At 59.3% G+C, this 26,551-nt stretch overlaps 12 protein-coding genes across 14 annotated transcripts; 9 read left to right on the top strand and 3 right to left on the bottom strand.

The window, feature by feature from the left end:
- Positions 1-1,507: 1,507 nt before the first annotated feature.
- IUM83_18092 (Myb-like protein) lies at positions 1,508-2,209 on the top strand (the record flags this gene model as incomplete). Its single annotated transcript, XM_067943074.1, has 1 exon — positions 1,508-2,209. The coding sequence occupies one exon, from the start codon at positions 1,508-1,510 to the stop codon at positions 2,207-2,209; it is 702 nt and encodes a 233-aa protein (XP_067780771.1).
- A 1,599-nt stretch (positions 2,210-3,808) lies between these two features.
- On the top strand, positions 3,809-4,204 carry IUM83_18091 (Myb protein I; the record flags this gene model as incomplete). The annotated part of the gene is made up of 1 exon (XM_067943073.1): positions 3,809-4,204. The coding sequence occupies one exon, from the start codon at positions 3,809-3,811 to the stop codon at positions 4,202-4,204; it is 396 nt and encodes a 131-aa protein (XP_067780805.1).
- Positions 4,205-4,326: 122 nt separating this feature from the next.
- Positions 4,327-5,448, bottom strand: IUM83_18090 (the record flags this gene model as incomplete). 2 transcript variants are annotated; one of them, XM_067943071.1, is made up of 2 exons in its annotated part: positions 4,845-4,856; positions 4,918-5,448. In XM_067943071.1, the coding sequence occupies 2 exons, from the start codon at positions 5,446-5,448 to the stop codon at positions 4,845-4,847; spliced, it is 543 nt and encodes a 180-aa protein (XP_067780803.1). The 2 variants fall into 2 exon arrangements, with proteins under 2 accessions (XP_067780804.1, XP_067780803.1); XM_067943072.1 differs by having other exon boundaries at positions 4,327-5,448.
- A 1,687-nt stretch (positions 5,449-7,135) lies between these two features.
- Positions 7,136-8,110, bottom strand: IUM83_18089 (uncharacterized protein; the record flags this gene model as incomplete). The annotated part of the gene is made up of 4 exons (XM_067943070.1): positions 7,136-7,181; positions 7,258-7,719; positions 7,782-7,986; positions 8,062-8,110. 4 exons carry the CDS (start codon positions 8,108-8,110, stop codon positions 7,136-7,138), a joined length of 762 nt encoding a protein of 253 aa, XP_067780758.1.
- A 176-nt stretch (positions 8,111-8,286) lies between these two features.
- On the top strand, positions 8,287-11,361 carry IUM83_18088 (Neutral alpha-glucosidase; the record flags this gene model as incomplete). The annotated part of the gene is made up of 1 exon (XM_067943069.1): positions 8,287-11,361. One exon carries the CDS (start codon positions 8,287-8,289, stop codon positions 11,359-11,361), a length of 3,075 nt encoding a protein of 1,024 aa, XP_067780759.1.
- A 1,006-nt stretch (positions 11,362-12,367) lies between these two features.
- On the top strand, positions 12,368-13,939 carry IUM83_18087 (E3 ubiquitin-protein ligase; the record flags this gene model as incomplete). Of its 2 annotated transcripts, none has more annotated exons than XM_067943068.1 (1): positions 12,368-13,939. In XM_067943068.1, the coding sequence occupies one exon, from the start codon at positions 12,368-12,370 to the stop codon at positions 13,937-13,939; it is 1,572 nt and encodes a 523-aa protein (XP_067780756.1). The 2 variants fall into 2 exon arrangements, with proteins under 2 accessions (XP_067780756.1, XP_067780755.1); XM_067943067.1 differs by having other exon boundaries at positions 12,779-13,939.
- Positions 13,940-14,281: 342 nt separating this feature from the next.
- On the top strand, positions 14,282-14,734 carry IUM83_18086 (uncharacterized protein; the record flags this gene model as incomplete). The annotated part of the gene is made up of 1 exon (XM_067943066.1): positions 14,282-14,734. The coding sequence occupies one exon, from the start codon at positions 14,282-14,284 to the stop codon at positions 14,732-14,734; it is 453 nt and encodes a 150-aa protein (XP_067780769.1).
- Positions 14,735-14,838: 104 nt separating this feature from the next.
- IUM83_18085 (uncharacterized protein) lies at positions 14,839-15,789 on the top strand (the record flags this gene model as incomplete). Its single annotated transcript, XM_067943065.1, has 1 exon — positions 14,839-15,789. One exon carries the CDS (start codon positions 14,839-14,841, stop codon positions 15,787-15,789), a length of 951 nt encoding a protein of 316 aa, XP_067780757.1.
- A 402-nt stretch (positions 15,790-16,191) lies between these two features.
- Positions 16,192-17,119, bottom strand: IUM83_18084 (ras-related protein rab-21-like; the record flags this gene model as incomplete). Its single annotated transcript, XM_067943064.1, has 2 exons — positions 16,192-16,976; positions 17,071-17,119. The coding sequence occupies 2 exons, from the start codon at positions 17,117-17,119 to the stop codon at positions 16,192-16,194; spliced, it is 834 nt and encodes a 277-aa protein (XP_067780770.1).
- Positions 17,120-17,401: 282 nt separating this feature from the next.
- Positions 17,402-19,993, top strand: IUM83_18083 (Sn1-specific diacylglycerol lipase beta; the record flags this gene model as incomplete). The annotated part of the gene is made up of 6 exons (XM_067943063.1): positions 17,402-17,725; positions 17,886-18,653; positions 18,740-18,896; positions 18,973-19,143; positions 19,218-19,320; positions 19,381-19,993. 6 exons carry the CDS (start codon positions 17,402-17,404, stop codon positions 19,991-19,993), a joined length of 2,136 nt encoding a protein of 711 aa, XP_067780766.1.
- Positions 19,994-20,119: 126 nt separating this feature from the next.
- IUM83_18082 (uncharacterized protein) lies at positions 20,120-20,725 on the top strand (the record flags this gene model as incomplete). Its single annotated transcript, XM_067943062.1, has 3 exons — positions 20,120-20,155; positions 20,287-20,553; positions 20,684-20,725. The coding sequence occupies 3 exons, from the start codon at positions 20,120-20,122 to the stop codon at positions 20,723-20,725; spliced, it is 345 nt and encodes a 114-aa protein (XP_067780780.1).
- A 207-nt stretch (positions 20,726-20,932) lies between these two features.
- On the top strand, positions 20,933-26,488 carry IUM83_18081 (putative secreted RxLR effector protein; the record flags this gene model as incomplete). The annotated part of the gene is made up of 8 exons (XM_067943061.1): positions 20,933-20,947; positions 21,019-21,086; positions 21,195-21,307; positions 21,826-21,880; positions 21,949-21,991; positions 22,496-22,711; positions 22,800-22,866; positions 26,097-26,488. The coding sequence occupies 8 exons, from the start codon at positions 20,933-20,935 to the stop codon at positions 26,486-26,488; spliced, it is 969 nt and encodes a 322-aa protein (XP_067780767.1).
- Positions 26,489-26,551: the final 63 nt, after the last annotated feature.

Here is a 26,551-nt window from a genome sequence, read left to right as displayed (position 1 = left end):
TCCACCGGACTCCTGCGGACGAGCCGCCGCTGCAGCGCGAGCAGCACAAGCTCTCAGCAGAGTCTGCAGCACTGGCTGGAGAGGCTCGACTAAACCCTCGCGCGGTGGCGGCAGCAGCAGCAGGTTCTGGTGGTCCTTGCTATGTTAGCTCGGTGCTCGGAGCAGAAGCGGGGGGTGCGGCGGGCACGCAGCGTTAAAAGCCGAAGCGATCGGCGCGCGTGCACGTGCAGGCATGAGCATGATTGCGCGGGCGACTGGCGCGGTGCAGACAGCGGACACCTTCGGGCGGCGGCAGTGGTGCTGCATCCGCGGTAGGCGCAGCAGCGCCCGCATCTCCGTCGGAGCGCTGCCCGTCCGTCGACCGGTGCCCAGCAGCGCGATCCAGGAGCAACGATGACAAGCATAAACTTCAACCGCAGCGCTTCGTCGGCGACAGGGGGGATGCGCGGGCGCCCCGTGCCTGGTCCTCGTGCGTCCAGGAGAGCACTGAAATGATACTGGACCCATCTGGCCCTGCGCGCGAAAGAGAGCGGGCGCACATGTCGGACGCCGGACGCGCCGCGTCGGACACCGGCCGGCGGCAAGGCTCTGCCCACCGCGTTCCAGCGCCGCGCTGGAACGCCGCGGCGTATCGCTGCTCTCGCGTATCTTGTCGGGGCTCGCCTTGCCGTTGGCGTCGCTGTGGCGCTGGCCGGGCTTGGTTGGGCGGAGCGATGGCGGCGAGGCTCGCGGTGCTGCCGCTGCTGCTGAGGGCGAACCCGATTGCTAACGCGCGCGCGCTGGCGGCCCCATCGAGTGGCACGGCGCGGCCCGTTCGATTTTGATTATCGTGGGACGGCCGCCGCCCAGGCGTAGCGGCCGCGGCCCGCCGAACTCGGCCGGTCCAGCAGCAACTGCAGCAACAATGCAGCAACTCGAGCAGAATGCCAGTCCAGCTTCGAAGGCGATGGCGTTGAAGGGCTTGCAGTGCATGGTTGGCAAGCAGACCGGCAGGACGGTGGTCGCCGCCGCGACGGGCTCCGATGCCCGTGAAGAGGGGGTCCACGGTACTGCGCGCGCCGCGAGCGAGCCACTCTCTGTGCATTTACGCTGAAACCAAGCATGGGACACTCGCCCGGGAAAATGGAACGCGGCCGGGCCGGCGCGCACAAAGCAGGGCTCGGCCTGGCCGAGAGCGGGGTGCGCGGCGGCGTAAATCGGGGCGACGGCGGCGGTATCTCGGGGCTGCGCGCGGGCGTGCAGGGCCGCTGCGGCGGTCTTATCCGGGGCGAAGGCGCGCGCAATTCGCGCTGGAGAGAGGGCTATCTCCGTTTGTTTGCGGCGGCAACTCGGGCGGGAGGCTTGCCCTCTGGCCCGGCGCGTCATCGGGCGCCGCGAGACTGTGATCGGCACGTCTCGCGCTCGGGAGAGGCCGCTCCCTCGGGCGCCGCTGGCTGGGGCAGACGCCGATCCTGTGTCACTTGAAGATCTGCGTCGCGGGTGCCAGGCAGAAGAGTTGGAAGACAGCATGTCGTTCACCAACATGGTCGAGAGCGCGGCGGCCGCAAGCGAGTGGACGCAGCAGCAGCAGCAGATGATGGACGAGGCCAAGCCGGCGCCCGAGGCCGGCCGCGGGCTCTGGTCGCCCGAGGAGCACCGCCTCTTCGTGGACGGCATCAAGCTGTTCCCGTCCGGGCCCTGGAAGGACATCGCGAGCCACGTGGGCTCGCGCACGGCGCGCCAGACCATGACCCACGCGCAGAAGTACCGCCAGAAGATCGCGCGGCGGCTGCGCAACGCGCGCATGAACGCCAAGCACAACCTGCCCTTCCTCATGGACCGGACCTCGCGCTTCAACGCGCTGCTGAGCAGCGACGAGCAGTTCAACGACTCGATCCTGGCCACGTCGCTCGCCATCGCCGCCGAGCAGGAGCTCGACGTGCTGGGCGAGCCGGGCGACGGCGGCGCCTCGCCCGTGCAGATGGACATGCAGATGCAGCTACACATGCAGATGCAGATGGGCATGAGCCCCAGCGCCACCCAGCCCAACGTCGCCATGGAGCCCATGGGCCCCGGCAACACGTACCAGAAGCAGCTGCCCCTGGCAATAGACTTCTCCTCCACGGAAGGCAACCCGTACTACCTGGACGGCCCGTCCTTCGAGCCGAGCGACGTCGAGTTCGACAAGTGCATGGACTTCTTGATCGAGACCTTCCACCGCGAGACCTAAGCGCAGGAGGCGGGCCCCGCCGGCGTCCCCCGATATCGAAGCGTATTTATTTGATGAGACCCGGCGGGCGCGCAGAGCTGAGCGAAGGGAGGAAGGAAGGAAGGGGGAGAGCACTAGAGCGGGGAGGGTGGAAAGCGCGCGCGCCGCCGTAGAGCCTGCGCGCGGGCGATTCGTGTTGGTGTGTGCCTCGCGAGCGAGAGAATTGTTAAAAACACAGTAATATATTATGGTAAAGAGCCGTCCTTTGAACGAACGCCTTGCTGTCTGTCTGCCTGCCATCCACCACGCGCGACTAGCTCGCGGTCTCACCACTGCGAGAAGATCGCCAGCGAGCGGTGGGCATTCGACTTCAAGGCCCCCAAAGATACGCCTGCCTGTCAACGCGCTTGCCGTCCTGGCGTCCATGGGTCGCGCTCGACTCGAGCCCTCGACAGCCAACCGAGCCCGCGGTCGTCGCCGCCAGATAGCCCGGGCATCGAGCCGTGGCGACGCCTTGCTGCTCACCTGACAAGCGCCATGATTTACGCGCGCGGAGGCCTCGCGGCACGTTCCGAACGTGCGCGGGATTTGCCGATCAAAAAGACAAGGACCGATGCCGTCGGCACCGTTTGCCGTGTCCGCTTCTCCTGAATCTGGCAGGCGCCGATCGATGGCGCTCGGAGGAAGATTGCTTGCCTGCTTCGCTTTCTGCGCTGCAGCAGCGCCGTTGCTGTCCGCAGCAGGGATTGTCGAGACTGCATCGGTAGTCGCGCCGGATGCTCCATCAAGCAAGTCGCACCGCTCCGCTGGACGTTTGGACATTTGCCTGGCCTCTTGAGGTCAAGTGGCCGGAGCTGTCACGGCTGCCGTCCAGCGCGCACTGGCCAGCGCGAGCAACACGGGCGTGCTCGCGCGCGTGTTCAACGTCGGCGGCGGGCGGCGGCACCCAATGCGGGGCCGCACGCTGCAGCTTCTGAAGTTTTGACGTCCTTGTGACGTGCCCAGCCATCTGGGTCGGTCTGCACGAACACCAATATTGGCGAAACGTGTACTGTGCGCTCCAGCGACAGCGCGGTAATGCCGAAGTGTCCGCGGCGAATGTTTGGAGGATGTAGGGCTTCGTGCAGATGTTCGTTTCATTTCATACAAGCAGAGCGCGTGGCGCACTTCAAGCACAAAATGACGCCGAGGGAAGCTCGTTGAAGTCGTCGCCACGGAAGCAGGGCACCACTAAGTCCATGCTTGTTCGCGCGCGCCACTGCATTCGAAGGGGTCACGTCCGCTTCCATCGAGCAGTCGATGTGAGCCTGACAGTGGCGCAGCGGCACCGGCGTTCGTGGCTCGGCGGCCCTGAATTTTTCAACATCAGCTCTGATACGCCTTCGATCGAGCTCTCTGTGCGCGCTTCCTTCCCGACACCATGCTGGGCAACAGCTCCAAGCTCCGAAATCCGAGCGGCTCATTCAGCAATCGTCTTCGTCCGGCGCACCACCGACCCGCGTGTTAACTCACCGGCTGCAACGTCTTGACGCTGACTAGCACATGTCTTGCACCGCTGCAGCAGCCGCACCCAAAGCCCGTCGCAACGGCAGCCCTCGTGTCAGGCGAGAAGGAGAAGGGATGTGGACCGCCGGCGAGCATGCACGCTTCCTTGAGGCCGTGGAGCTGTATCCGCACGGGCCTTGGAAGTTCGTGGCCGCCTACATCGGAACGCGCAGCACGCGCCAGGCCATGACCCACGCCCAGAAGTACCGCCAGAAGCTCGAGCGCCGACGCCGGGGGCTGCGGACGCCGTATTCGAGACGACCGAAGAACGTTTCGGAGACTGCTGTGCAGTCTTCACCGAGCTTCGAGGAGCTGGTGATGACCGAAGCGTTCGTGGTGGGAGCAGCATGGCACAAGGTCGAGCCCATACCTATCACCAGTGCCGGTACAGCATTGCTGCAGACGGAAGGACCTGATGTGCTATGGGTCGACGAGTGCCTGAGCCTCTTCGTCGACGGCTTCTCGTGCTGAGAAAGTAGGGGCTGTGTACTGTGGAAGACGCTTTACAACCGAACCAGCACTACGAGCTCGATACTTGTATTTCAAAACGTGACTATACTAATGCAGACTGCAGCTTGCGCCACTTCAACGGATCACACGCGCTCCATCCGTTGATCTCTTCTCGCGTTAACTCCCCCTGTTCGTCTCGATCTCGACCTTGATCGTGTTCTTCCGTCACAGAAGTCGACGTCTTCACACACAACGCAGCAGCTGAAGCTGAACTCGCAGCAGCAGCTCGGGTCGGGGCCGTCTCCTCCACTCGCAAACATGAGCACCATCAGAGACGTGAACCCGACCGCGACGCCCGCCGCGGCGACAGAGAACAGAAAGCTGAGCACGATATCCGTGTAGATGTAGATGACCCCGTACGCGTACTCATCCACCGCCACCACTTCGAACATGCATGTGGCGTCCCATGCAAACCAGCCCAGCAGAATGAACTGGAACACCAGGGAGTACCCGAACGCAGAGTTTGTCACGAAACGCGTACCGAAGATCATGAAGAGCGCACATGAAGCGCAGATCACCACCGCAAACGATAGTGCCCCAGCAACCAGGGGCGACATGAGATAGCTATTCGAAAGCGGGCATCCTTCCCCTGGTCGCTCTTTCAGTCGGACACCTACCAAGACAACCATCAATAGCACCCATGTGAAGGTAGCCCCACAGTTGAAAAAGCCTACGTGCGTGTCGAAGGTGACGCCCAGACCAACGAACGTAGCGGCCTGTGCCGCGCTAAACCACATCAGGATCAGCATGTTGACATAACGTCTTCTCCGCTGGTAGTAGAGAACGCCGAGTAGCACGAGCGTCAGCAGCGCAGCGGCACCCAACAATACAGGATTGTGCTCAATGAAGACTGGAATCACTCGATCGCGCACGGGCGGGTAGAACGTGCCAAGCCCAACGGCGATCCACACTACAAAGAGCTGCAAGGCCAACACAAGCAGCAGCTTTCGACGGAATACAGCTTGCGGGCCCGAGGGAAGCGAAGTGCTCACGTCAAGCAGCTCTTCCGACACGTAGCCCTTGTTCCAGCACTCGATCCGCCGGACAACGTAGTCGGGCTTAGTCGCAGACGGCAGCGGGAGAACAGGCGTTGTGTCTTTCCGCCGCGCATGACCCTCCTCAATGCTGTTGGTCAAATCCAGGAGCACAAAGTCGACACCCGAGTCGCGAGTAGTGCCCAGCTGCGGCGGCACGGAAGGTGACATCTTCCTTACGCGAGTTTGGTGCTTTGAGCGGGCAGAAGTTGAAGGCGCGCCTCGTTCACCTGCCTGTCGAAGTGATTTCGATCGGAGTCCGGACGTTGCAAATGTGTCGAGCTGGGATCATCAAGCACGCTTGACTACTGAGCACGAGAGCTACGTCGTAACGGAGCTCGAGCGCCATTCGAAACCACAAGAGACCAGTGAAGAAACGTTTCCGCTTGGGAGTGTTCCCATTTCGCGCGTTCGAGGAGAGATCACTGGGACAGGCTCTCTCTCTCTCGGCTGAACAGTACTCGTGACTGGAGCTGGACGTCGCGGGTCAGCGCAGCCTGACTAACTTCGTTCTCGAGTGCTTGTAACGGGTGTGCGGCTTCTTCACAGAAGCGTCCGCGCCGACTTTCGACTGCTCTCTGCGATGCAGCAACTGCGGCTTCATCGTGCATATGCTGAAAACGCAGTGGTGGTGTCTACTCTTCGCCGTCTCCATTGTGGTCGCTGTCTCCCAGACTCTCGAGGACGTCCTGCTGCCGAATTGGCTGGGCGCGTTGAAGCAGCGCTTGCAGCTCCACGTTGAACGCGTTAGGTGCAGGGCCTCCGTGGACATCTTCATTTGGTGAATCCAGTGAAGAGGGCGGTTGTCGACGCGGTCGCCCGCGCAGTGGAGCTCGGGGCAGCGAAAACAAGGTATCTGCTGGAGGGGGAGCTGGCACTTTGTTCACTGGCGAGGACAATACTGGGGGATCGTGGTCGACCTGCTTTGTTAGTCCAGGCTGGGCGTGTGCTTGGCGGTGTGCCAGGACATCGCGCAGCTCGCACACGAAATAAGGAGTTGGGGACGCTGCTGCAGTAGTGTCAGCTTCTTGCTGCTTTAGCAGTGCCTGCAAGTCAAAGCCCTCGTCACCAGTGCTTGTACCCGTGAAAACCACAGTACAGTTCAGGTCTTCTGCAGTCGGGACAGACAAGGAAGACGCTGCTGCAGCAGTTGGCTTGGTCTCGGGTTCTTCGTCTTCCTCCACATCTTCCCCGCTTGTGTCTTGCGGCTTGTCTTCTTCTCCACCTAGCGCACTTAGACCGGCATCGTAGTCGTCCCATGCATCTTGCAGATGTTGAGCCATAGATCGCATCGCTTCACGCGAACCGACTAATCGTTTTACTGCTGAATCACCAGAAACCATCTCATGTTGAGCGGCGATTACCAAAGCAGTGAGTGTCTCGCTCATCGACCGGAGCTCTTGAAGTTTCGTAGAGACCCCCTTCAGCCGAATATCACCTTCAGCGGAAGATGCTCCATACTGCTTCTTATACTCCTGGTCCGATGCGCTCGACTCTAGTGAGACCAGCTTAACGGGATCATTCGTCGTATTCCATGCATCGAGATCGGCAGTCCAAGTGTCCAACGACCTAACCAGTTGTTTGACTGCTACCCGGTGTGATGCTAGCGTAGTGAATAGACTGCAACCATCAGCGCGGGTGCACGCTCCAGCTACTTTCTGTACGAGTACAGAATGCATTGCGCTTTCTGCCTGTAGCACAGTTCGGTTGTGCTGCTTGGCGAGTGCCGTGAGCAGTAACGATGGAGCTTGAGCGTCTGCAGCGTCGTTGGTTTTTACCTGAGTGCCTCGAGCTGCCCCAGCTCGCTTGTTCTCACCATTCTGCGAAAACGCTGCAGTTGCTGCCTGCAACTCGTCATTTACTGCCCGCAGCCTTCTTCGCAGCGGCACACACCGGAGCTGGTGCTGTGCCGCAGACACCCCCGCGCTAATGCATTCGCCTCCACCCTCCCCGTTATCTCCTGGGTCGGTAGCCTCCAACCTCCCGATGGGCGGTAGCAGGCCAGCCCCCAGCCTATACCCGCGGCTCGCCAACTCCGCACGCTTCACCAGCGCCAGACTATCGTCATAAGTCGCATTGAACCTATCTAATGCACTGCCAAAGGCGTCCAGCGAGCCCGCCAGCTTGATAGATCGCCGCGCGTACACAGCAAGCAGCCCTCGGACACTCAATTCCACTCCCAGCACGAGAACACTAGCCGCTACAACACTCCACCCCATCAATTTGCCAGCGTCTTTCCATCTAGCAATCAGCACTGCCACCATCAACACCGCCACAGTTCCTCCTCCCATCGCCACCAATCTGCGGGTCTCCTCTGTCGACACTTGGACGCCACTCAGCAGCTCCACCACTGCAACCTCTCGCCGCCACGGCCACTTCCCAGTCCCCCGCGACACTGCAAACACCGTCGCATCAGCCCCCGCCGCCTGCTGCAGCTCCTCTCTGCGCAGCACTCACGTGTCAGCCTCCACCACGAAAGCCGCGACTCTGCCGCCACAACTCACCGGATCGTCGGGTGGAAGCCGCAAAGCCGCGGGATGAGCCGCCGCGTTGCCAGCAACTCCACACGCCGTCGCAGATGCCCAACTAATTGCCGCCAACCACAGAAACTCGGCGGTTTGCGTCTCGCCGGGCGCCTGACAGCCGCAGCAGGTCGCGGCGCCGTCAGCAGCTGCGCCATCGACTCGCCACTGCCCTCCGCGTCGAGTTCTTAGCAAACAAATTGTCCGTTATTCATTGCAACCATTTACTATACCATGCATTGGCCCATAGCGGCGCTCCTACCCGCCAGGTACTGGCCCAGCGGCGACGCCGCCGCCACCGCGATCTCCATGCCTCAACAAATTAATGACGTCCGCATACTTCAATCCCGTCAGGCATACAAAACGCAAGTTGTGGTGTTAACGCCACTTCATGCCGTTACTCCATACCGTCACTCCACGTAACGGTTCAATCAGTCCTGCGTGGTGCAGGCATTTGGTGACGCGTCGCCCAGCGGAGGATACGAAGATGAAGTGGCGTCCTGGGCGTCCTATGCTGCTGCTGCTGGCGGCGGCGCTGGCGCTGGCCGGCACGCGCGCCGTGGACCGCAGCAAGTTCCGCACGTGCGAGCAGACGCAGTTCTGCAACGAGTTCCGCAACGTGCAGCGCGAGCCGCTGCCCGCGCGGCTGCAGGTGGCGCGCGACAGCGTCTCGCCCGACGCCGACGCGCGGCGCGTGCGCTTCCTGGTGGAGGACGCGGCGCAGCGCGGCGGCGTGGCGCTGGAGGGCTCGCTGGCCTTCGTGCTGGGCGAGGACCGCGCGCGCGTGCCGGCGCTGCGCGTGCAGCTGCGCGAGAAGTTCGCGGACCCGCGGGACCCCAAGACGCGCTGGACCAGCGCCGACGTGCTGGAACCCGCGGCCGACGAGGCGCGCGCGCTGCGTCAGCTGACGGCGCAGGAGGCCGGCCTGAAGACGCCCGTGGACGACCAGAACGTGCTGCTGTTCGCGCCCGAGGGCGACAAGCCGCGCGTCGTGGCGGCGCTCAAGCTGGCCGGCACCTTCGGCGTGGACCTGTACCTGGACGGAGAGAAGGCTGTGGCCACCAACGACGACGGCCTGTTCCACTACGAGGTCCGCCAGGACCGCGCGGACGCGGCGGCGCAGGCCGAGGCCGCGGCCGACCAGGCGGCCGTGGACGCCCACGGGGGCAAGACCATCGTGGACTACGGAGAGGACGGCCTGGCCATCTACGACGACGGCACCGTGCAGGAGAAGGAGGAGCACTCAGCCACCACTGCCACCGCCACCGTGGGCGCGGACGGCAAGGTGGAGGGCTGGGAGGAGTCGTTCGGTGGCCACACGGACAAGAAGAAGTTCGGCCCCAGCTCCATCGGCCTCGACGTGTCGTTCCACGGCTCGGCCGCCGCGCCCAGGACGCTATACGGTATCCCCGAGCACGCCACGGACTTCGTGCTCAAGGACACGATCGAAGCGGACGACGACGGCGAGCAGAAGCGCAAGGTGGTCACGGACCCGTACCGACTGTACAACTTGGACGTGTTCGAGTACGAGCTGGACAACCCCATGGCGCTGTACGGCGCCATCCCGGTGCTTGTGGCACCCAGCAAGGAAAACACGGTCGGCATGTTCTGGAACAACCCGAGCGAGACGTTCGTGGACATTTGGACGAACGAGGACGCGCACAGCAAGTCGACGCACTGGCTCAGCGAGTCGGGCGTGTTCGACCTGTTCTTGCTGGCGGGACCTAGCAGCGCTGACCTGTTCTCGCAGTACACGCTGCTGACGGGCCGCGCGCAGCTGCCGCCACTCTTTTCTCTGGGCTACCACCAGTGCCGCTGGAACTACAAGAACGAGGCGGATGTGGCGAGGGTGGACGCCGGCTTCGACGAGCACCTGATCCCGTACGACGTGCTGTGGCTCGACATTGACCACACGGACGGCAAGCGCTACTTCACGTGGGACGAGCACGCCTTCCCCACGCCGAAGGACATGCAGGAGTCCGTGGCTCGTACTGGCCGCAAGATGGTGACGATTGTCGACCCGCACATCAAGGTCAGCCAGAACAAGGACAAGCAGCCGTACTACATTCACACTGAGGCGGAGGAACTCGGGCTCTTCATCAAGGACGAACAAGGTAAGGACTTCAAGGGTTGGTGCTGGCCGGGCGAGTCCTCGTACGTTGATTTTACTTCGCCCAAGGCGCGTGCGTGGTGGCGCCACCAGTTCCGGTACGAGAACTACCAGGGCAGCACCAAGCACTTGTACACGTGGAACGACATGAACGAGCCGTCAGTCTTCAACGGACCGGAGGTGTCCATGCGCAAGGGTTGCATGAGCATTGCGGGCGTTGAGCACCGCGAGTGGCACAACCTGTACGGAACGCTATTCCAGCGATCAACCATGGAGGGCCAGCTTGTCCGCCAGCAGCCGCCGCCGAATCCTCTTTCGGCATTTGCTGAGGAGCTGCAGCTTACGTCGGACATGCAGCGTCCTTTTGTGCTGTCGCGTGCATTCTCTGCTGGCTCGCAACGCTACGGCGCGATCTGGACCGGTGACAACACGGCTGAGTGGGGTCACCTGCGTTATGCGACCAAGATGCTGTTGTCGATGTCGGTTGCTGGTCTCACCTTCGTCGGTGCTGATGTGGGCGGATTCTTTGGCAACCCGTCCACGGAGCTGCTCACGCGATGGAACCAGGCTGCTGCGTACCAGCCATTCTTCCGCGGACACGCTCACCACGACTCGGCTCGTCGTGAGCCGTGGGTGTTTGGCGAGCCGACGACGTCACGCATTCGCGCCGCCATCCGCGAGCGCTACTCGCTGCTGCCGTACATTTACACGCTTTTCCACGCGTGCAATGCGCGCGGTATGCCTGTCATGCGCCCGCTGTGGGCACACTTCACGCAGGAGCCGCAGAGCTTCAGCGAGGAGGACCAGTACCTGCTCGGTGACGCTCTGCTCGTGAAACCGATCGTGGAGGAGGGCGTTGAGGCCACGCACGTGTTCCTGCCTTCCGATAACGCGGAGGACAAGACGGTGTGGTACCAGTTGACGGACGGGTACAAGCGTTTCTTCGGTGGCAAGACGCATGAGAACGTGCCTGCGCCGCTGGACGCCATCCCTGTGTTCCAGCGTGGAGGCACTATCCTGCCGCGCAAGCAGCGTGTGCGTCGCAGCTCGGAGCTGATGCGTGACGATCCGCTGACGCTGGTGGTGGCGCTGGATCAGCACTTCAAGGCGCGTGGCGAGCTCTACGTGGACGACGAGCGTTCGCTGGCCGCGGAGCTGGAGGGCGAAGGCACGCTGGTGTCGTTTGAGCTGACCAAGGACGGTCTGCGCTCGACGGCTACCGCTGCGACGCCGCAGGGCAAGCGCTACACGTCGCTCATGTGGGTGGAGCGCATCGAGGTGTACGGCTTCCAGTCCGAGGCCAACCTACCCAAGCAGGTGCTGGTGGGCGGCGAGCGCGCCGTGGACTTCCAGTACGACGCCGCCAGCGACCGCCTGGTGCTTCGCAAGCCGCAGGTGCTGGTCACGGACGACTGGGAGCTCCGCTTCGTGTACGACGAGGCCCTCGAGTAATGGTAGACGAGGATATTGCTCGAGGAGGAGTTTGTTGAAGTTGTCAGATCAGATAAAGGGCATGCAGGTGAGCCATCACATGCTCATTTCGCCAGCTGGTCAGCAGCGACGCAACACGTTTTGCGTGCGCCCTTGACCCGCAGCGGAGTCCGTGCAGCTAGTTGGTGCGTCTAACTAAAATGGAAGCCCCCGCCCGTTTTTCAGTCGATTAGTTTTCGCATCGGCGGCACGGTCTCGAGTCGGATCGATCCGGCGTTGTAATTTTCGCGAGGAGAAGGCAACCGTTAGACACGCCCCGCACTGGGTTGACTCGCCGAGCATGGACGCAGGCAGGGTTCGCGATCGTTCCAAGCGCAAAGGGGCCCTCCTGCTTGCAGTCTGCCCCGTTGGACTAGTCAGTCCAACTAGTCAGAAGTCAACCCGTTTTTGGTGTTAGGCCGTTACTCATGCGGCCCCACTTCAACATCGCGCTGTCCGAAGATCGCCATCGTCCGCTCGCGGCGCGCTCAAGCTGAACTCGAGTGATTTCTCGGCGGAGCCCTGCACGCTGGTCGCCGCTGCTGTCGCTAGGCTGCCTGCTGCCCTGCGCGCATTCGCACAGCCGAGCGAAGCCCACGCGATGGGCATAATGGAGGGGCGTCATCCTACGAACACCCAGCCCGCCCGGCGGATCAGTGTTCTTGTCCGCGCGCGCGCAGTCGCCATGTGCCTGTATTAGCGTTACGGAACGGCTGGCGGCTGGCGCCAGTACTTGCGGCGCCTCGTACCGCAGGGAGCGTCTGGTTGCAGCGCCAGCCTTTATCGGCCGCGAGGTGCAACTGGACGGAGGTCAGCTGGTGAGGAAAGTCCGCTGCCGTGCTCACCACGACGCCGGGGCCACGCGCGCAAGTATTCGAGGGATGCTGGCGTCGTCTGTCTTCCCCTCTGCGCGCGCGAGCAGCAGGAGCTCACTCTCCTTTTCTCCCTACTCGAGGCAAGCCTCCAGTCCCCAGCTCCAGCGCTCGCGATGAAGCTCAGCGCCGTCCTGCTCGCCGCCGCCGGCCTCGCGGCCACGGTCTCCGCTGCGACGACGACGACGACCAGCAGCACCACCGGAGGATCAACTGCCACCACGAGCTCTCCTTCAACTACCACCACGACGGCCTCCAGCTCAGGCGCCGGCACAGTGTCTTCGGCCACTACCACCAGCACGACGTCGGGCACAGCCACCACGGCCTCGTCCTCCGCCGTCACGTCGACAGGCTCGATGGACAATGTCTTCTCTAGCCTTAAGACCATCAAGCACTCGGATTCTTACCACATGCCGCCGGTGCGCGTCGTGCACGCACGTGTGCAGAGCGACTCGCCGATGCTCGTGGACGGCGTGTTCGTGTCGAGCTTCGGCAAGGGCGACCTGGAGGCCGGCTACCTGAGCGCGATGGACTCGGTCAACACAGCATCGGTGGAGGGCGCGCTCATGTACGTGCAGGCCGAGGGCATCAACGTCAACGTGCGCGCCGCGGACGAGCGCTGCAAGCGCAAGTCCAACATGGCCAACATCGTCTTCTACGAGCTCATCATCGCGCAGACCAACGAGACGCTGGCCCAGTTCCAGGACTCGTGGGGCAAGACACCTGAGTACGGCCCCATGCTACCGATGGACAGCGGCCGCTGCACGCCGCTCTCGGGCGACAGCGACTTCCCCCCTGGGTGCCTGCAGTTCAACGGAGACGACAAGCAGCCAGATGTCGGCCCCTTCGTCGGCGCCGGCATCAAGGACGACGATGTGCGCGCCCCGTACCCGGACAACTACTGGTTCTCCTTCCCGAACACATGCCCGCTGGAGGCGTGGAGCAACAAGACTGCGGAGTGCCGCAACAGCACCCGCAAGGGCCTGTGCAGCTACGGCGAAGGCCCCGACGGCGTCGACTGCACGTTCGCCTACAACATCCTGGGCTGGGTGACCATCGACGACATCGTCGGCATCACTGCCATCGATAACCCGGACACCGGATCCACGTACACCAACTTCACCCAGTGGTGCAATGCCAGCTCGAACCACACGGAATTTGCGGCGGACGCTACGACCGGCGAGGTGGAGACCTGCCTGCCCTTCTGGGAAGACCCGCTCAACACGACGGCCAACGCCGCGCGTGCTGAGGCTGTGGTGACCAAGTACGAGGAGACGCTCAGCTCGGGCTCGACGCAGATCGAGGCCTCGCTGATCAAGGCCTTCCACGCGTTGCCCACCCCCGAGGAGCTCGCAGCCGTGAACCCGCCGTGCTACATGACTGTGGAGGCCTGCGGATCTGGCAACGGCTGCAAGCGCGTCGGCTACTCGCAGCTGTGCACGGAGTGCAGTGCCAGCGAGAAGTGCGAGACCGGCGGGAGCGGCTTCACGTACCCGAAACTGGAGAAGGCCTTCACCACGCTGTCGGACAACGAGACCACGACCAACCTGAGCGGCAATAACAGCACTTCCGGTGGTGCATCTGGGTCGAGTGCCAGTTCTTCCAAAACCACCAGCGCAGCCTCCCCTATGACGTTTACTGCAGCATCCCTTGCTGTTGGTCTTATGACTGCGGTGCTTGCACTGTAAGCTGATTAGAAGATGCGTCTAGCGGTCGAGTGGAGCCTCGACTGATGTCCATTTCGCTTCCGAGCTTTTGACTTAGTAAATAAAAAAGGTTTCGTCGTTTATCATCATCTACTTCGTCATCCGCGTTGTGGTCTTCGCAACTACTAATAGTTCGAAAGCCGTTGAACACATTTCACCATTTACCAGCTATTTCCAGTGTCATGCTACACTCGCTCACTTAAGTCATCGTGGGCCACAACACCACCTTCGCGGGACATGGGAGCCGCTGCGAAGGTAGTTCGCTCTCGGGTGGAGCCTGCACCGGGCCCCCGAGCTCCCCGGAGGGCGAATGTTTTGTTCAGCATGGCGTGGCTGCTGCTGTTTATCATGCGCGACACCAGCGTCAGCGTGGTGTTCTCGTGGGTGATGACCTTTGTGATGAGCTACGGGAGCATCATAACCGGCTTATCTGTTTCAGAGCAGACCGCGATGGACTTCGCGGTCTCAGTCCTTGTAAGCTCGAAGCTCTTCAACTGGATCTTCGTGATCGCAACGCAAACGGCGCTAGTTCTCGAGCACCCGGTGGTGTGCTCACTACCACCGACGCGAAGCCTTACAGCACTGCGCTGTGGCGTGGGCATCACCTGGAAAACCGCACCAAGCTTCATCGCGTCCAGTATCGGACTGTTGGTGCTCGGTGTCGCCATATACCACGTGTCTCCGAAAGTGCAGCGTACCAAGATCCACATCTACGTCGACCTCTTTCTCATGTACGTGGACATCATTGCTGCGTCCGTGGGGCATACTCGACCGTGAAGGAGCACATTGGCGACGAAGGCGTACCGAACTCACGTGTACGGCAGAAGAAGTTGGTCATCGGCTTTCGCCACCCTTGGTCGGACACACAGCGATTCGCGAAGATGTTTTGCCAACTAACGCCAATTCTGCTAGCAGGGCAAATTGCAGGTGGCTACGCCCAGTTCTCGGCATCTCTGCCTCTGCGCTCGACGAAGGCCATGGGGTTGTTTGCATTGGGATCGATGGCGTTGAAGATATCGCTGCAAGAACTGATGCGACTTTACGTTCTGCGAGCCCGCCTGCATAACGCGCACGTGCTGGTGGTGATCATTGGTACGCCGACCATCGCAATTGACACGCAGATGCGGATCGCCCTGCTACGAGCTCACAACACCAACTCTCAGCTCTCCGGGACCGTTGCGATGGCCATCGTCGAGATCCTGGTGCGTTTTGCGAAGACGAAATTCGTCTTTTACGAAATTCGGCATCATGAGCGACTGCGAGGCCTACGGAAGGCCAAAGTCGGTCTTTCGGAGCGTGCAGTTGAAATCGTACGACGTCTTAGCTCTAGGTTGAACCGCATCCAAGTCATTCCTATCACTAGGACGCCTTCCGGTCTGCCGGCGGACCCAGAAAGGATTCGCACAGCTAGCTTGGTCGAGCTTGAGTTTTGGAAGTCCCGTCTACTGCAGCATCACGCAGCCGAGGTGTACGTTGATATGCTGTCGGAGTACGTGGCAATGGGGTGCGCCTACGCCGTCGTAGTCATTCTGTGGTCACACCCCAAGTACTTGCTCGGAATCGAGCCAGGCGAGGGGATTCCTGCCGATGCTTCCTCTACAACGAAGTTGCAGACGCTCATGGTAGCCCAGCTGCAGTTCCCGATGGTCGGCATCCAGTTGGCAGTGGAGGTGGTCGTGGACTACGTGGCGAGCGTCATGGCTGCAGTGAACGGGGTGGATCTGGCGCAATTGCAGCAACGTGGATTCTTCGTTCCCGTGTTCCTCATCTGGGCCACGGTCGCCAACATTACGATTGCCGCTACCATGCTCCTGCGCGACGATCCCAGGTAATGCCGTTTGTTGGAGAGCTAGAGTTCAGCTTCACAGGCAGGGAGAACCATTACGCACGGAATTTAGTTCATCGGGGGCGGAGCTGGTCCGTAAAACGCTGCAACCATGCGACCAGCTCGTGCACGCTCGGAAAAGTTTTGTCCTCAAGTGCTCACACAACGAACTGTACCATTCTCCGATGTTGTGCTCGTATCCTCCGTCTTGTCGATGATAATAACACCCCTTGCTGGAAAACAATACAGACACCAGCAGACTGCCGAAGCTCTGCAACAAGAAGCCCCGTAATAAGCAAACATGCATCTTTGATTCTCCATCCTCTCAGCCTCCACCCAAGCCCATACTCTTCTCCCTGCCCGCAGTCTCCAAAAAGGTCTCCTCTCCTCTCCGCGCTCCTCCTCCTTCTCAGCAACAGCCGCTCTTGGCCTTGCCAGTGTCCACGTGCGTGGCGCCGCGCACGCGCAGCCCGCTACTCCTGGACGCGCCGGGGTTGAAGCCGTCGTCGTCCTCCACGATGTGAATGGGCTGGCCCCGGCCGCCGCCGCGGCTTCTGGGCGGCTCCTCCGCCCTGCCGGGCTGTTGCGCCTGCTGCGTCTGCGCCTGCTGCTGCTTCTGCTGTTGCCGGCCAGAGGCGGCGGACGGAGGCGCGCGCGCCGCCCGCTCGTCGTCGTCCTCGTCGTCGTCGGCGATCAGCGCGCTGCCCTTCTTCTTCTTGCCGCCGGCGCGCGCCAGCATGCGGCGCGTGAGCTCCACGAACACGTCCTCGAGCCCGCGGTTGAGCTTGGCGGACGTGTCGAAGTGCGCGGCGCCCACCGACTCGGCGTAGCGGCGCGCGTCGTCCTCGGGCACCTTGCGCGCGCGGTGCAGGTCGCTCTTGTTGCCGGCGATGCAGATGGAGATGTCGTCCCCCACGATGCGGCGCAGCTCGCGCACCCACGTGCGCACCTTGCGGAACGACTCGGCGTCCGTGATGTCGTACACCAGCAGCGCGCCGTCCGCGTCGCGGTAGTAGATGGGCCCCAGCGCGTGGAAGCGCTCCTGGCCCGCCGTGTCCCAGAGCGAGAGCGCCACGCGCCGGTTGTCCACCAGCAGGCGCTTGTCCAGGTACGAGGCCTGCAGCGTCGACACCTGCCGCTCGTCGTACTCGCCCTTGATGTAGCGCAGCAGGATGGACGTCTTGCCCACGCGGCCTGGGGAGACAGGGGAGACAGGGGAGGGGGGACACACTCGGTTAGGCTAGTGCTAAATTATTATTGCCGTTTGTTGGTTTCTTGCCGGACGCACCTTCGCCGAGCAGCACGACCTTGAACTTCTTGGTGGAACGCTCGCCCATGGTGGCAGCTAGCGACGGGAGATCGGTCGCCCCCCTTTGTGTTGCCGGCGGAGGGCGCTCGCAGGCGGGCAGCGGGTCGAGACGACGGCGCGGGTGTGGCGGCGCAGCGAGACAGCCGGTTAGGTGAAGCGCTTGCCTTGCCTTGCCTGGCCTTGCCTCGGTTTTTGCCTTCTTTTTCTTCTTGGCCTGGTCGCCGCGGATTGGCTGCGGGTTTTGGCCAATCGCGCGTGTGAGCAGTGTGTGGAATAATCACTTCAAGCCACGGCTCCAGTCCCAATAAATATGATGCTGCGCCGCCGACTGCCGCCGCGGGTGCCGCCGCTGCTGGCGCGCGGCGCGACGTCGGGCGCGCCCCGCCGCCTGGACCTGGACGAGCTGCTGGGCCGGCGGCTGCGCGAGACGGCGCGCGAGCTGTCGGTGGAGGTGCTGCCGGCGCTCAAGGTGCTGTCCGAGAGCCTGGGGCTGCTGCGCCAGAGCCCCGCGCTGCGCAGCTGGAGCGCCTCCGACTGGCTCGTGGGGCTGTCGGTGCTGGCCCAGTACAAGACGCGCCAGCGAGCGGGCGGCCTGCACGACGAGGCGCACAAGAAGCCGCTCGTCGTGGACCAGGTACAGACAGCATATTGGCACCACCTAAAAGGATGGCAACACCTAAAAGGACGGCAACACCTAAAAGGATGGCAACACCTAAAAGGCTAACCGGTGGCAATCGCACCACGGGCGCAAATGAAATCCAACTGACAATAGTATTGTTGCGTATTGTCGACAGGAGCTGCTGTCCAAGCTGCTGCGCTACGTGCGCGTGTGCGACGCCGTGTACGCGTCCTCCGTGGCGGGTTTCTGCGACGAGGCGGGCGTGCCGCGAGAGCGCGTGCTGCGCGCGCACCCGGGCGGCGTGGTGTCGCCCAGGTGCGTGATCGTGGCCGACCACGAGCGGCGCGAGCTGCTGCTGGCGGTGCGCGGCACGGCGTCGCTGCTGGACTTCTGCACGGACCTGTGTCTGCAGAACGAGCCGTTCCTGGCCGGCCAGGGCCACCGCGGCATGGTGCACGCGGCCACGTGGCTGGTGCGCCACCTGCGCGGCGACCTGCGCGAGCTCTCGCGGCAGTTCCCGGCCTACCGCCTCGTGGCCACGGGCCACAGCCTGGGCGCGGCCGTGGCGGCGCTCAGCGCCATGCAGCTGCGCGACGAGTTCCCGGACGTCCAGTGCTACGCCTTCGGCACGCCCGCCTGCGTCACGCGCGAGCTGGCCGCGGACAGCTACGACCTCGTCACGTCGGTCGTGAACGGCTACGACTGCGTGCCGCGGCTGCACCAGCACTCGCTGCTGGAGCTGCAGGACGAGATCCGGCGCTTCGACTGGCGCGCGGCGCTGCGGCAGATGGTGCAGGACGAGATCCGCAGGCAGAGGCAGGCGGTGGAGAAGCAGCAGCGCGCCAAACTCGAGGAACTGCAGGCGGCGCTGAGGAAAATGGACCACCTCCAGCTGAAGCAGAGGACGAGCGAGGCGACGGCCAAGCTGGATGAAGTGAAGAGGGTGCGCTGGATGAAGTCGCTGTTGAGGCGTTGCCTGGGAGAGGTGGTGGCTCATATATTCGTTGTTGATTACTTGCGTGCGTGCAGCTTGCCTCGACGAACATCAAGGAGTTTGCGAACGACGTCGACACGCTGCTGGCTGACAAGCTGGACGCTGCGTTCTCGGTCTTCAAGACGGACAAGCTGTCGTTGGAGCACGTCACGTTCATAAAAAATCTGCTGAAGCTCGAAGACGTCAAGAAAGGTATCGTTCTGTCGATGGCCAACTTTATAAAAGATGGAATACCCAGACAATGACACGGCGCATTCCATTTCGGCAGGCGACTCGTTCTGGTGGAAGCGCATGGACGAAAGCGTGCTTGCTCTTGAGCGACTGTCCGCGGCTGTCAACAAGCCCGAAGAATTAGAGCGCGTGCTGGTCGAGCTGAAAGAAGTGCTTCACAAAACATCGGCGACAACGCGGATGTTGCTGAAGAACGAAGACGATTCCAGTGAGTGGTTTACGTAAAGATTCGGAAGAAGTTTATACGTGCTGATTTACATCTCGGGTGATGATGCTCTGCAGGTGCCATAGCAGAATCGACTCAGTTACAGCTCTTTCGTTCTCGAGTTGATGGGATTATTGACAAAACTCGCGCCTCACTCAAGGCTCGCATCAGTGAACAAGTGTACGTTGTCTCAATGCACTGAATTGCACTTTTTACCATTAATTATGCACTTTGTCGTAGGTCAAAGGTGTCGACAGCTGTCACATCTAACGTGAAGGACTACGTGGACACGTTAAAGGAGGAAACAGAAGCATTGAGCAACATCGTACAGGAAGAATTGGACGATGTGGCGGATACCATTTCCAGAAACTTGCCATTTGTCGTCGGGCTAAAGAACGACGCTATCAAAGACAATCTACCATCCAGCGAGAGGGCAACCCGAGAACAGAAAGATCGCGGCAGCAAAGCTTTTGCGGACGCTGATCCTTCAGAACGGATTGAAGGGGGGTCGAATGAAGAGGCTGAGAGGCAATGGGAAAAACTACGACTGGACCAACGAGAGTGGGAAGAGGACAACATGCTGCGCCATGACCCGTTGTTCCCTCCTGGACGCATTCTCTACTTGAACCGCGTAATCGCCCCCGGACCTTCCCCTAAGAATTTGGACGACGTCGGACACCTAAGCAGCGGACACAAAGTGCCGGATGTGGTGGAGTTTGTAGAGGTTGCAACAGACGACTTCGGTCGAGTGGTGCTTTCGAATCGGATGCTGCTCGACCATCTTTGTACGGACTACGAACGCGTTCTCCAGTCGCAGGCCAAGGCTATGGAGCCTGCATCCAGTTCCACATAGATCAAATTTTGCATACTGGAGGCTGGACGCGCACAGTATCAATACTGTTCTGGCGATGGAGTTCCTGCATACGTAAAACGGTTTTGATCTTAGTTGAGCTCGGGGAGGTTTGGTAACAAGCTCTAAATGGGCTCACGGGATGCTGCAGAGGGGATAAATAAGGTAAACGTGAATAGACCATGGGGATAGATGGCGACGTCTTGCTGCTTGTTGAGCAGCGACAACTTTACTAGATGGTCTCAACTCTGGTGCGCAATGGGTAGAGGCTGATCTCCACCTGGAAACGACTGCAGGTCAGCTACTACGGTGGCAAATACTCAGTCCACCGCGTACTAGCGCTGGAAACTTACACCAGGAATACGTCACTGGGTCGAGTTCTTCTCGTGTGCGTCGGCACTCCATTACCCATGGTCGCCCTCGTGCTCGGCCAGGAGCTGGGTCCTTTACAAGACCCGAAGGACGGGTGGAGCTCCAACTACGGATTTTGGATTCGAACGTCGGTACTGGAGTGCGTTGGGATCCCTACGCTGACGGTTCAAGCTACGTACTTCATTAATGGAGTACGTATCCCAACTATTCGTCTGATTCTACTTTCCATCGTCGCTTCAGTCGCGGTCATCACTAGTTCTATGGCAATTTGTGCTCACCTCGTATTTCCTGTTCCGTTCTTTCTGCTGGCAATGTTCCCAGTGCTCAGCGTGGTGTTGGCTGTTTCGTTTCGAGTTATCATAGGCAGACGCATTATTCACGATATTCTGGCGCATCACGGTCAGTTGACCAGGTACCTCTACTTCGTCAACGCCAAGTGTCTGCTGATCTTCGTGTATCCTGCCTACGAAGCACTATTTCATGCAGCACACGGAACTCGTTATCAAGTCTTCGTTATTCTGCTCATGCCAGTGATAAAAATCGCCTTGAAGAGCATCATGCGGCGGCGCACTGCACACATGGAAGGCATGACACCTGAAGCGGTTATATTCACTGTTGACTTGTTCAATTCCACTTACATGGCAACGTGTATGCAGAGCGCGTCTTCGCTATTGACAGTCACCGTGATCAGCGCCATTGATCTGTCGCTGACGATTACTATGTTGTACGGACTGCATCGTCGAACCGCTACAACAGTGGCACGATTACGAAATGCTGTGGGGAATAGTAATGAAAGTAACAACGTGCTGGGTGCTCTGTGTTTGCTGTGTAGAAGCCCTGAAAAGTTGAAGAATCAGGCTCGAGGTGGCATCAATGTATACTCTCATCTTCCGTACAAATTAGCTGCGGTGGACCTGACATTGTTGAGCACAATTTCAAGCGAAGGTATGCCGAAACCTGACACAAGCAAGAAACTATCAGCTTCTACGTCGCCGACTGTGGCTGATATTCTCTCGCTTGGCACCAGTCGGGACAGCACAATTTATCCTCTGACTTCTAGTGTGGTCGGGCCGACAACATCCACGTGGATGAGAGCTGTCCGACCCATAGGGAGAGGCGTCTCCATTCCCTGCCGAACCGATTCACGACTGCTTCAGGAATCCCTAGAGACGCTGTTTACGATGGGGTGTCTTGTCATCGCCTCCTACCTGGAGGCCATCATTTCCTTGTTTTACGCCAGCTACATTCTTGTTGTGGTGCATCTACCGAATGCTAGGTATCATACAGAGATGGTTAGCATAACTGTCGACAACGCCGGGACAACGGTCCTCCCGGTCTTCGTGTTTGGGTGTCTGCAAGTTGCGTCGTTGGCTTTACTGTTGATGCTGATCAAGCGGAACTGCGGGATGCAGGCGCTGTATCAGCTCGCATTCGTGATGGAGACACAGATGCCTCCAATTCAGGGCAAGCTGATGTTCTGGATGCTGCTTACCTTTTGCTTCCGGCTTGTGCATTTCGGTACGTCGAGCGTTGTAGTATGTATATTGCCTGTATCGCGTGCTGATCTTGCCGATATGCTGATTCAGGAGTCGACTTTACTTTTCAGTTCACAAGGACATCTTCCAGAAGGTAAAAGGCACCTCTCGTCTGCTGACTCCCATATGCAATGGCCGAAGCGTTCCTGTTCACGACGTCCAAGCGCTAGCAACCGCTAGACTCGCGTGTCTCCGTGTGGGAATTGCGCGGAGAAGAATTTGTGCAGCATCAAGAAGTGGGGGCTCACAGCCCATTGGCCAGTGATGTTGAAGTTGTCTGTTACATGTAACAGTTGGGATGGATACGAAAATCGGATACTCAGTCCAAGGCTAATGGTCTGATATGATGACAACTGAAGCCCCTTCTCGGTGATCGGAGCTCTTGCTGGAGCGAAAAGCATGGAGCGAGGACAACGAGCACCGACCGGGGGCTTCTTTCTATCTTTGCTGGTGGTGACTGCAACCCGATCAAGTCTTGATCCAGCCGCCATGTCGGCGTGATGCTTTATCGCCGCCACTTTTGCCACCGCCGCCGCAATTGGGGTGGTCGCCTGGCCAGTACTTGAAGCGACGAGAAGATCCCCATTTCCCCTGTCAGTCCCACCGACCCCGTCGCCGCAGCCACCCTGCCCGCGATCCACAGCAGGTGCCAGCTCCTGGTCCTTTCCGCTATCCTGTCCACGACGGGCACCGCGGCCCGTTTGCAGCGAAGACCAGGCCGATTGCCGAGCGCCTCGGCCGCGAACGCGCGAGCCGCACTCGCGTGCGCCCGCGCGTGACTCACTGTGTTGTCCAACCTCAACATGAAGAAGAGGTACACTCCCTGCGGCGACTGAATGGTTATCGATGTAAACTAATTGGTCCGTGCTGTATTTTGCGAACGCTGTTTGTTGTTTTGGTAGCGGTGCAACGCGGTCGAGGCGCGCTACTCCACCTCAGCTCTTACGGCCGATGCGGAATTGTCTGCGCGTTTGGGCTGGCGGGTGTTTCCCTAGTGTGTTGAACAACCAGCTCAGAACTGCGCCAAGGCGCCGCGGCATTGTCTACGATTCTGACTTCGTCTCGGACTCCGACATCGACGACCGATTCGGCTGGGACATCGACGACGGTGACTTCAACGATGGCGTCGACACTGAGTGAGAGGAGCGCCAACACTCTCTCGCTCTGAAGGCGATGGAGCGGCCACCGATCCAGCTACTGATCAACCCGTCCGTGGTGAACGAATTCAAGCTTCGGGCCGAGCGCAGGAATGCCGCCCTGTGCGCTCGACATCGTCGTCTACAAGAGCATGACCAATAACTTCGTTGACTCGGACCGACTGGGAGCGAACGCCCACTATCGTACCGATAGCTGGATTATTTTGTAGCCCAATTTCGTAGTGTATTAGTTCCTCTGCGTGGTAGTTTTAGCTTAAGTATGTAACATGCCAGTTTTCACGAGCTATTATATCGGCATCTTGTTTTGTTTTGGCACTACATGAAAACAAGTACTGACCTCGACCTCCGCGCTGTTGTTGACAGCAGTACCTACCGGCCAAAGTCATATCGAACAATCGAGCTTGCCTTTCATTGTTTGCTTGGTCGGCGCACGAGCCGCACTTCACCTCATGCTCACTCCTAGACGAGAGCTCGTAGCGTGTCGGTCAATATGGGGTTTCTCAGGACGCCCGCCACAGGTACTGGTCCAGATACGCAGGGATGGGGACCACCTCACCGCCACCATTGGTTGCTTCATGCGGACCTCCCATGCGTCTCGCTCGTAGACCAAGAACTAATCAGCTTCTCGGGTCGCAGATCGAGGGAGTGAAAGTCAACAGGTCGTTTGGCACGCGCACACACTGCATGTATCAGGCAACTTCCACGTGGAAGAGGTTGAAATTTCCTCATCAGCTGTTTTGACGTAAGCGTGAGACGGGATCGCATCATGAAGAGCATAATTCATGCTTACGGTTTGTACTGGGTCTTTTACTGGGACCGGGTATAAACCCAGCGGGATACCCGGTAGATGGTGAAATACCCCTAACTGCGCGAATAAGTGGTGGTTCTCTGAGGAGACACATCTTTCTAGAGACAGCAAGCATATCGTGATTAAATCGATCTCCCAGCAAATCACGGTTTTTTCAGCGTGTAGCTGTGTGTTCTGCCGATTTACGTAGACTTTTTCATGCCCACATACAAGACAAAGTCAAAATACCAGTGTAAGTGTGTCCAGTGCTGCCTGCACACTGACGAACCCCAGTTAATGATCTCGACCGGTACGCAGGTGACTGGACAGATGCCGAGATGTGTCCTCGCATGCTAGCGGGTTCATATTCGCACCAATTCAATACCATGTCTGTGCATTACCACACCGAGCAAGCAGTATGCCCCCTCATACTTCGCTCAGAACCCGCGCCTCTACGTGTTGATCTCGCTCCCGATCGAACCAGTGCATGCTCGAGTCGATGCACTTGGATAAGATCGAAGGGTAGCGAGCGTAAGCGCGTTACAGTTGGCACGGGAGTGCTCAAGTGCAGGAGTTCGAGAAAAGCGTGATATTCAAATAGTTACATTGCCTCTCTTGAGCGATTGATTTGCGCACGAAAAACCATAGATTATCCCGAATTACCTAGTCTTTTGTAGGTTAATAGGTCCCTCGTGCGATTTGGCATGGTCTCGGGAGGATCTATACTTTATCACCAAAGATGCGATATTTGCCGAGGTGCTGACCAACTCCCTAGATGACCTAGTGTAGCCTATCCTTTAGGTCGGTTAACTAGTTAGTTTGCAATCAGCCAAATATCAAATCTTCACCAAATTGCATGTTGGACTTTGTATAAAATGGTATAGCACACGGGCGACAGACGCGTCTGTGAAGGAACAATCAATTCGGGGGTAACTACTCCTTTTCCCGTGATTCTCGATCTTTTCAGCTAAACACAATATCAAGTCCAATCCAAGCATCCCCGCTATCTCGAGCAACTAGGACACCTAGCCCTGTACTTCTCCTTAGCCAGTCGACGCTTTTGTTTGAGCTTGATGCCGAGTTCAATGAGCTTGTTTTGCGACCGTCTGTACCAATCTCCATTTTCGCGCCGAAGAGGACAATGAGAGACGTGCACGTTGGTCAGTCCCACACACAGTCGAAACACGTCGTCGTACAGCCGGATGCCCGACGCGGCATTTTTGACTTGGTCTTGTATGTGGGCCCGAGAGAGACCGAGAAACTCAGTGAATGAACAAAACTATCGCCAAGAACCTCATGCGCTCGGGAGAGATGAGCCAAATCGCGATTGTACATCTCTCCCGAAGAAGATGAACCTCATCGTGTTGAACTAGGGTTTTCCCGTTAGATAGAGTGCCTCGACATCTGTCAGGACTTCCAGCGGGATCTTGTTCAGACCCCCCGGGTTATCCCGGTTATGCCAATTTTACAGTCAATTCGACACGAGGTCTTTTGATTCATCCAAATCACCGTCGTGTTATCTCGATAACCCGGCTTTCCGGGATCTCGAGATTGTGCGGGAGGATAGGATGGTGCTGAGCATTCTTGACTCAGCTGTGGAGTGTAGTCTATCCTTTGATTCATCCAAATCACCGTCGTATTATCTCGATAACCCGGCTTTCCGGGATCTCGAGATTGTGCGGGAGGATAGGATGGTGCTGAGCATTCTTGACTCAGCTGTGGAGTGTAGTCTATCCTTTGATTCATCCAAATCACCGTCGTATTATCTCGATAACCCGGCTTTCCGGGATCTCGAGATTGTGCGGGAGGATAGGATGGTGCTGAGCATTCTTGACTCAGCTGTGGAGTGTAGTCTATCCTTTGATTCATCCAAATCACCGTCGTATTATCTCGATAACCCGGCTTTCCGGGATCTCGAGATTGTGCGGGAGGATAGGATGGTGCTGAGCATTCTTGACTCAGCTGTGGAGTGTAGTCTATCCTTTGATTCATCCAAATCACTGTCGTGTTACATGTATCTCGATAACCCGGCTTTCCGGGATCTCGAGATTGTGCGGGAGGATAGGATGGTGCTGAGCATACTTGACTGTCAGCTGTGGGTTGCATCACGTCTCGAAGTTGGTTCGCTGTCTGCATTCCCACCAAAACGCCACCGATCAGGTCTCACTTCGCGATTAGCTTCACACCAGCAGAAGCCGTAAGAAGGTGCCACCAAACCTTAATGCGCCTGCTTTACGTTGCATTGCTGAGTGCAGCGGCCCTCCTCGCCAGTCCCGATGCTACGGTGGCCGCAGCCTCCCAGCAGGTCGTCTCGAGTCGTTCATTTGGATCTACCAAGCGCTTTTTGAGAGCCAATAGCGCGGTGGTCAAGGACAATGATGCCAAGGTCAACACGGAGAGGGCACTCGCAGGTGTCGGCATGGCTGATCTCACGAACTGGTGGAAAGGAGTTCCGGGGTCAAAGCTGATCGACAAAATCTTGACGAAGGCCCAGAACTGGTACTTTTTCAGGAAGAAGTACACTCCAGAGACGCTGAAGGTGAAGCTGGGGCTGAACAAGGTGGCCGACATAACTACGCACCCGAACTACAACGTATGGTTTGCATTCGAAAAAGCCTACAACAAAAAGCGCAATATCGCTGCGTAGGAGACAGCTAAACCAATGCAACGATCACGATGCTACTAGTTAATACTTGCTTCGCAAAAGGAA

The sequence above is a fragment of the Phytophthora cinnamomi genome, assembly GCF_018691715.1.
Source record: "Phytophthora cinnamomi strain GKB4 chromosome Unknown Contig125, whole genome shotgun sequence".
NCBI classification, from domain to species: domain Eukaryota; phylum Oomycota; class Peronosporomycetes; order Peronosporales; family Peronosporaceae; genus Phytophthora; species Phytophthora cinnamomi.
Note: the sequence above shows the minus strand (reverse complement) of the source record. Positions and strands in the feature narration are given on the sequence as shown.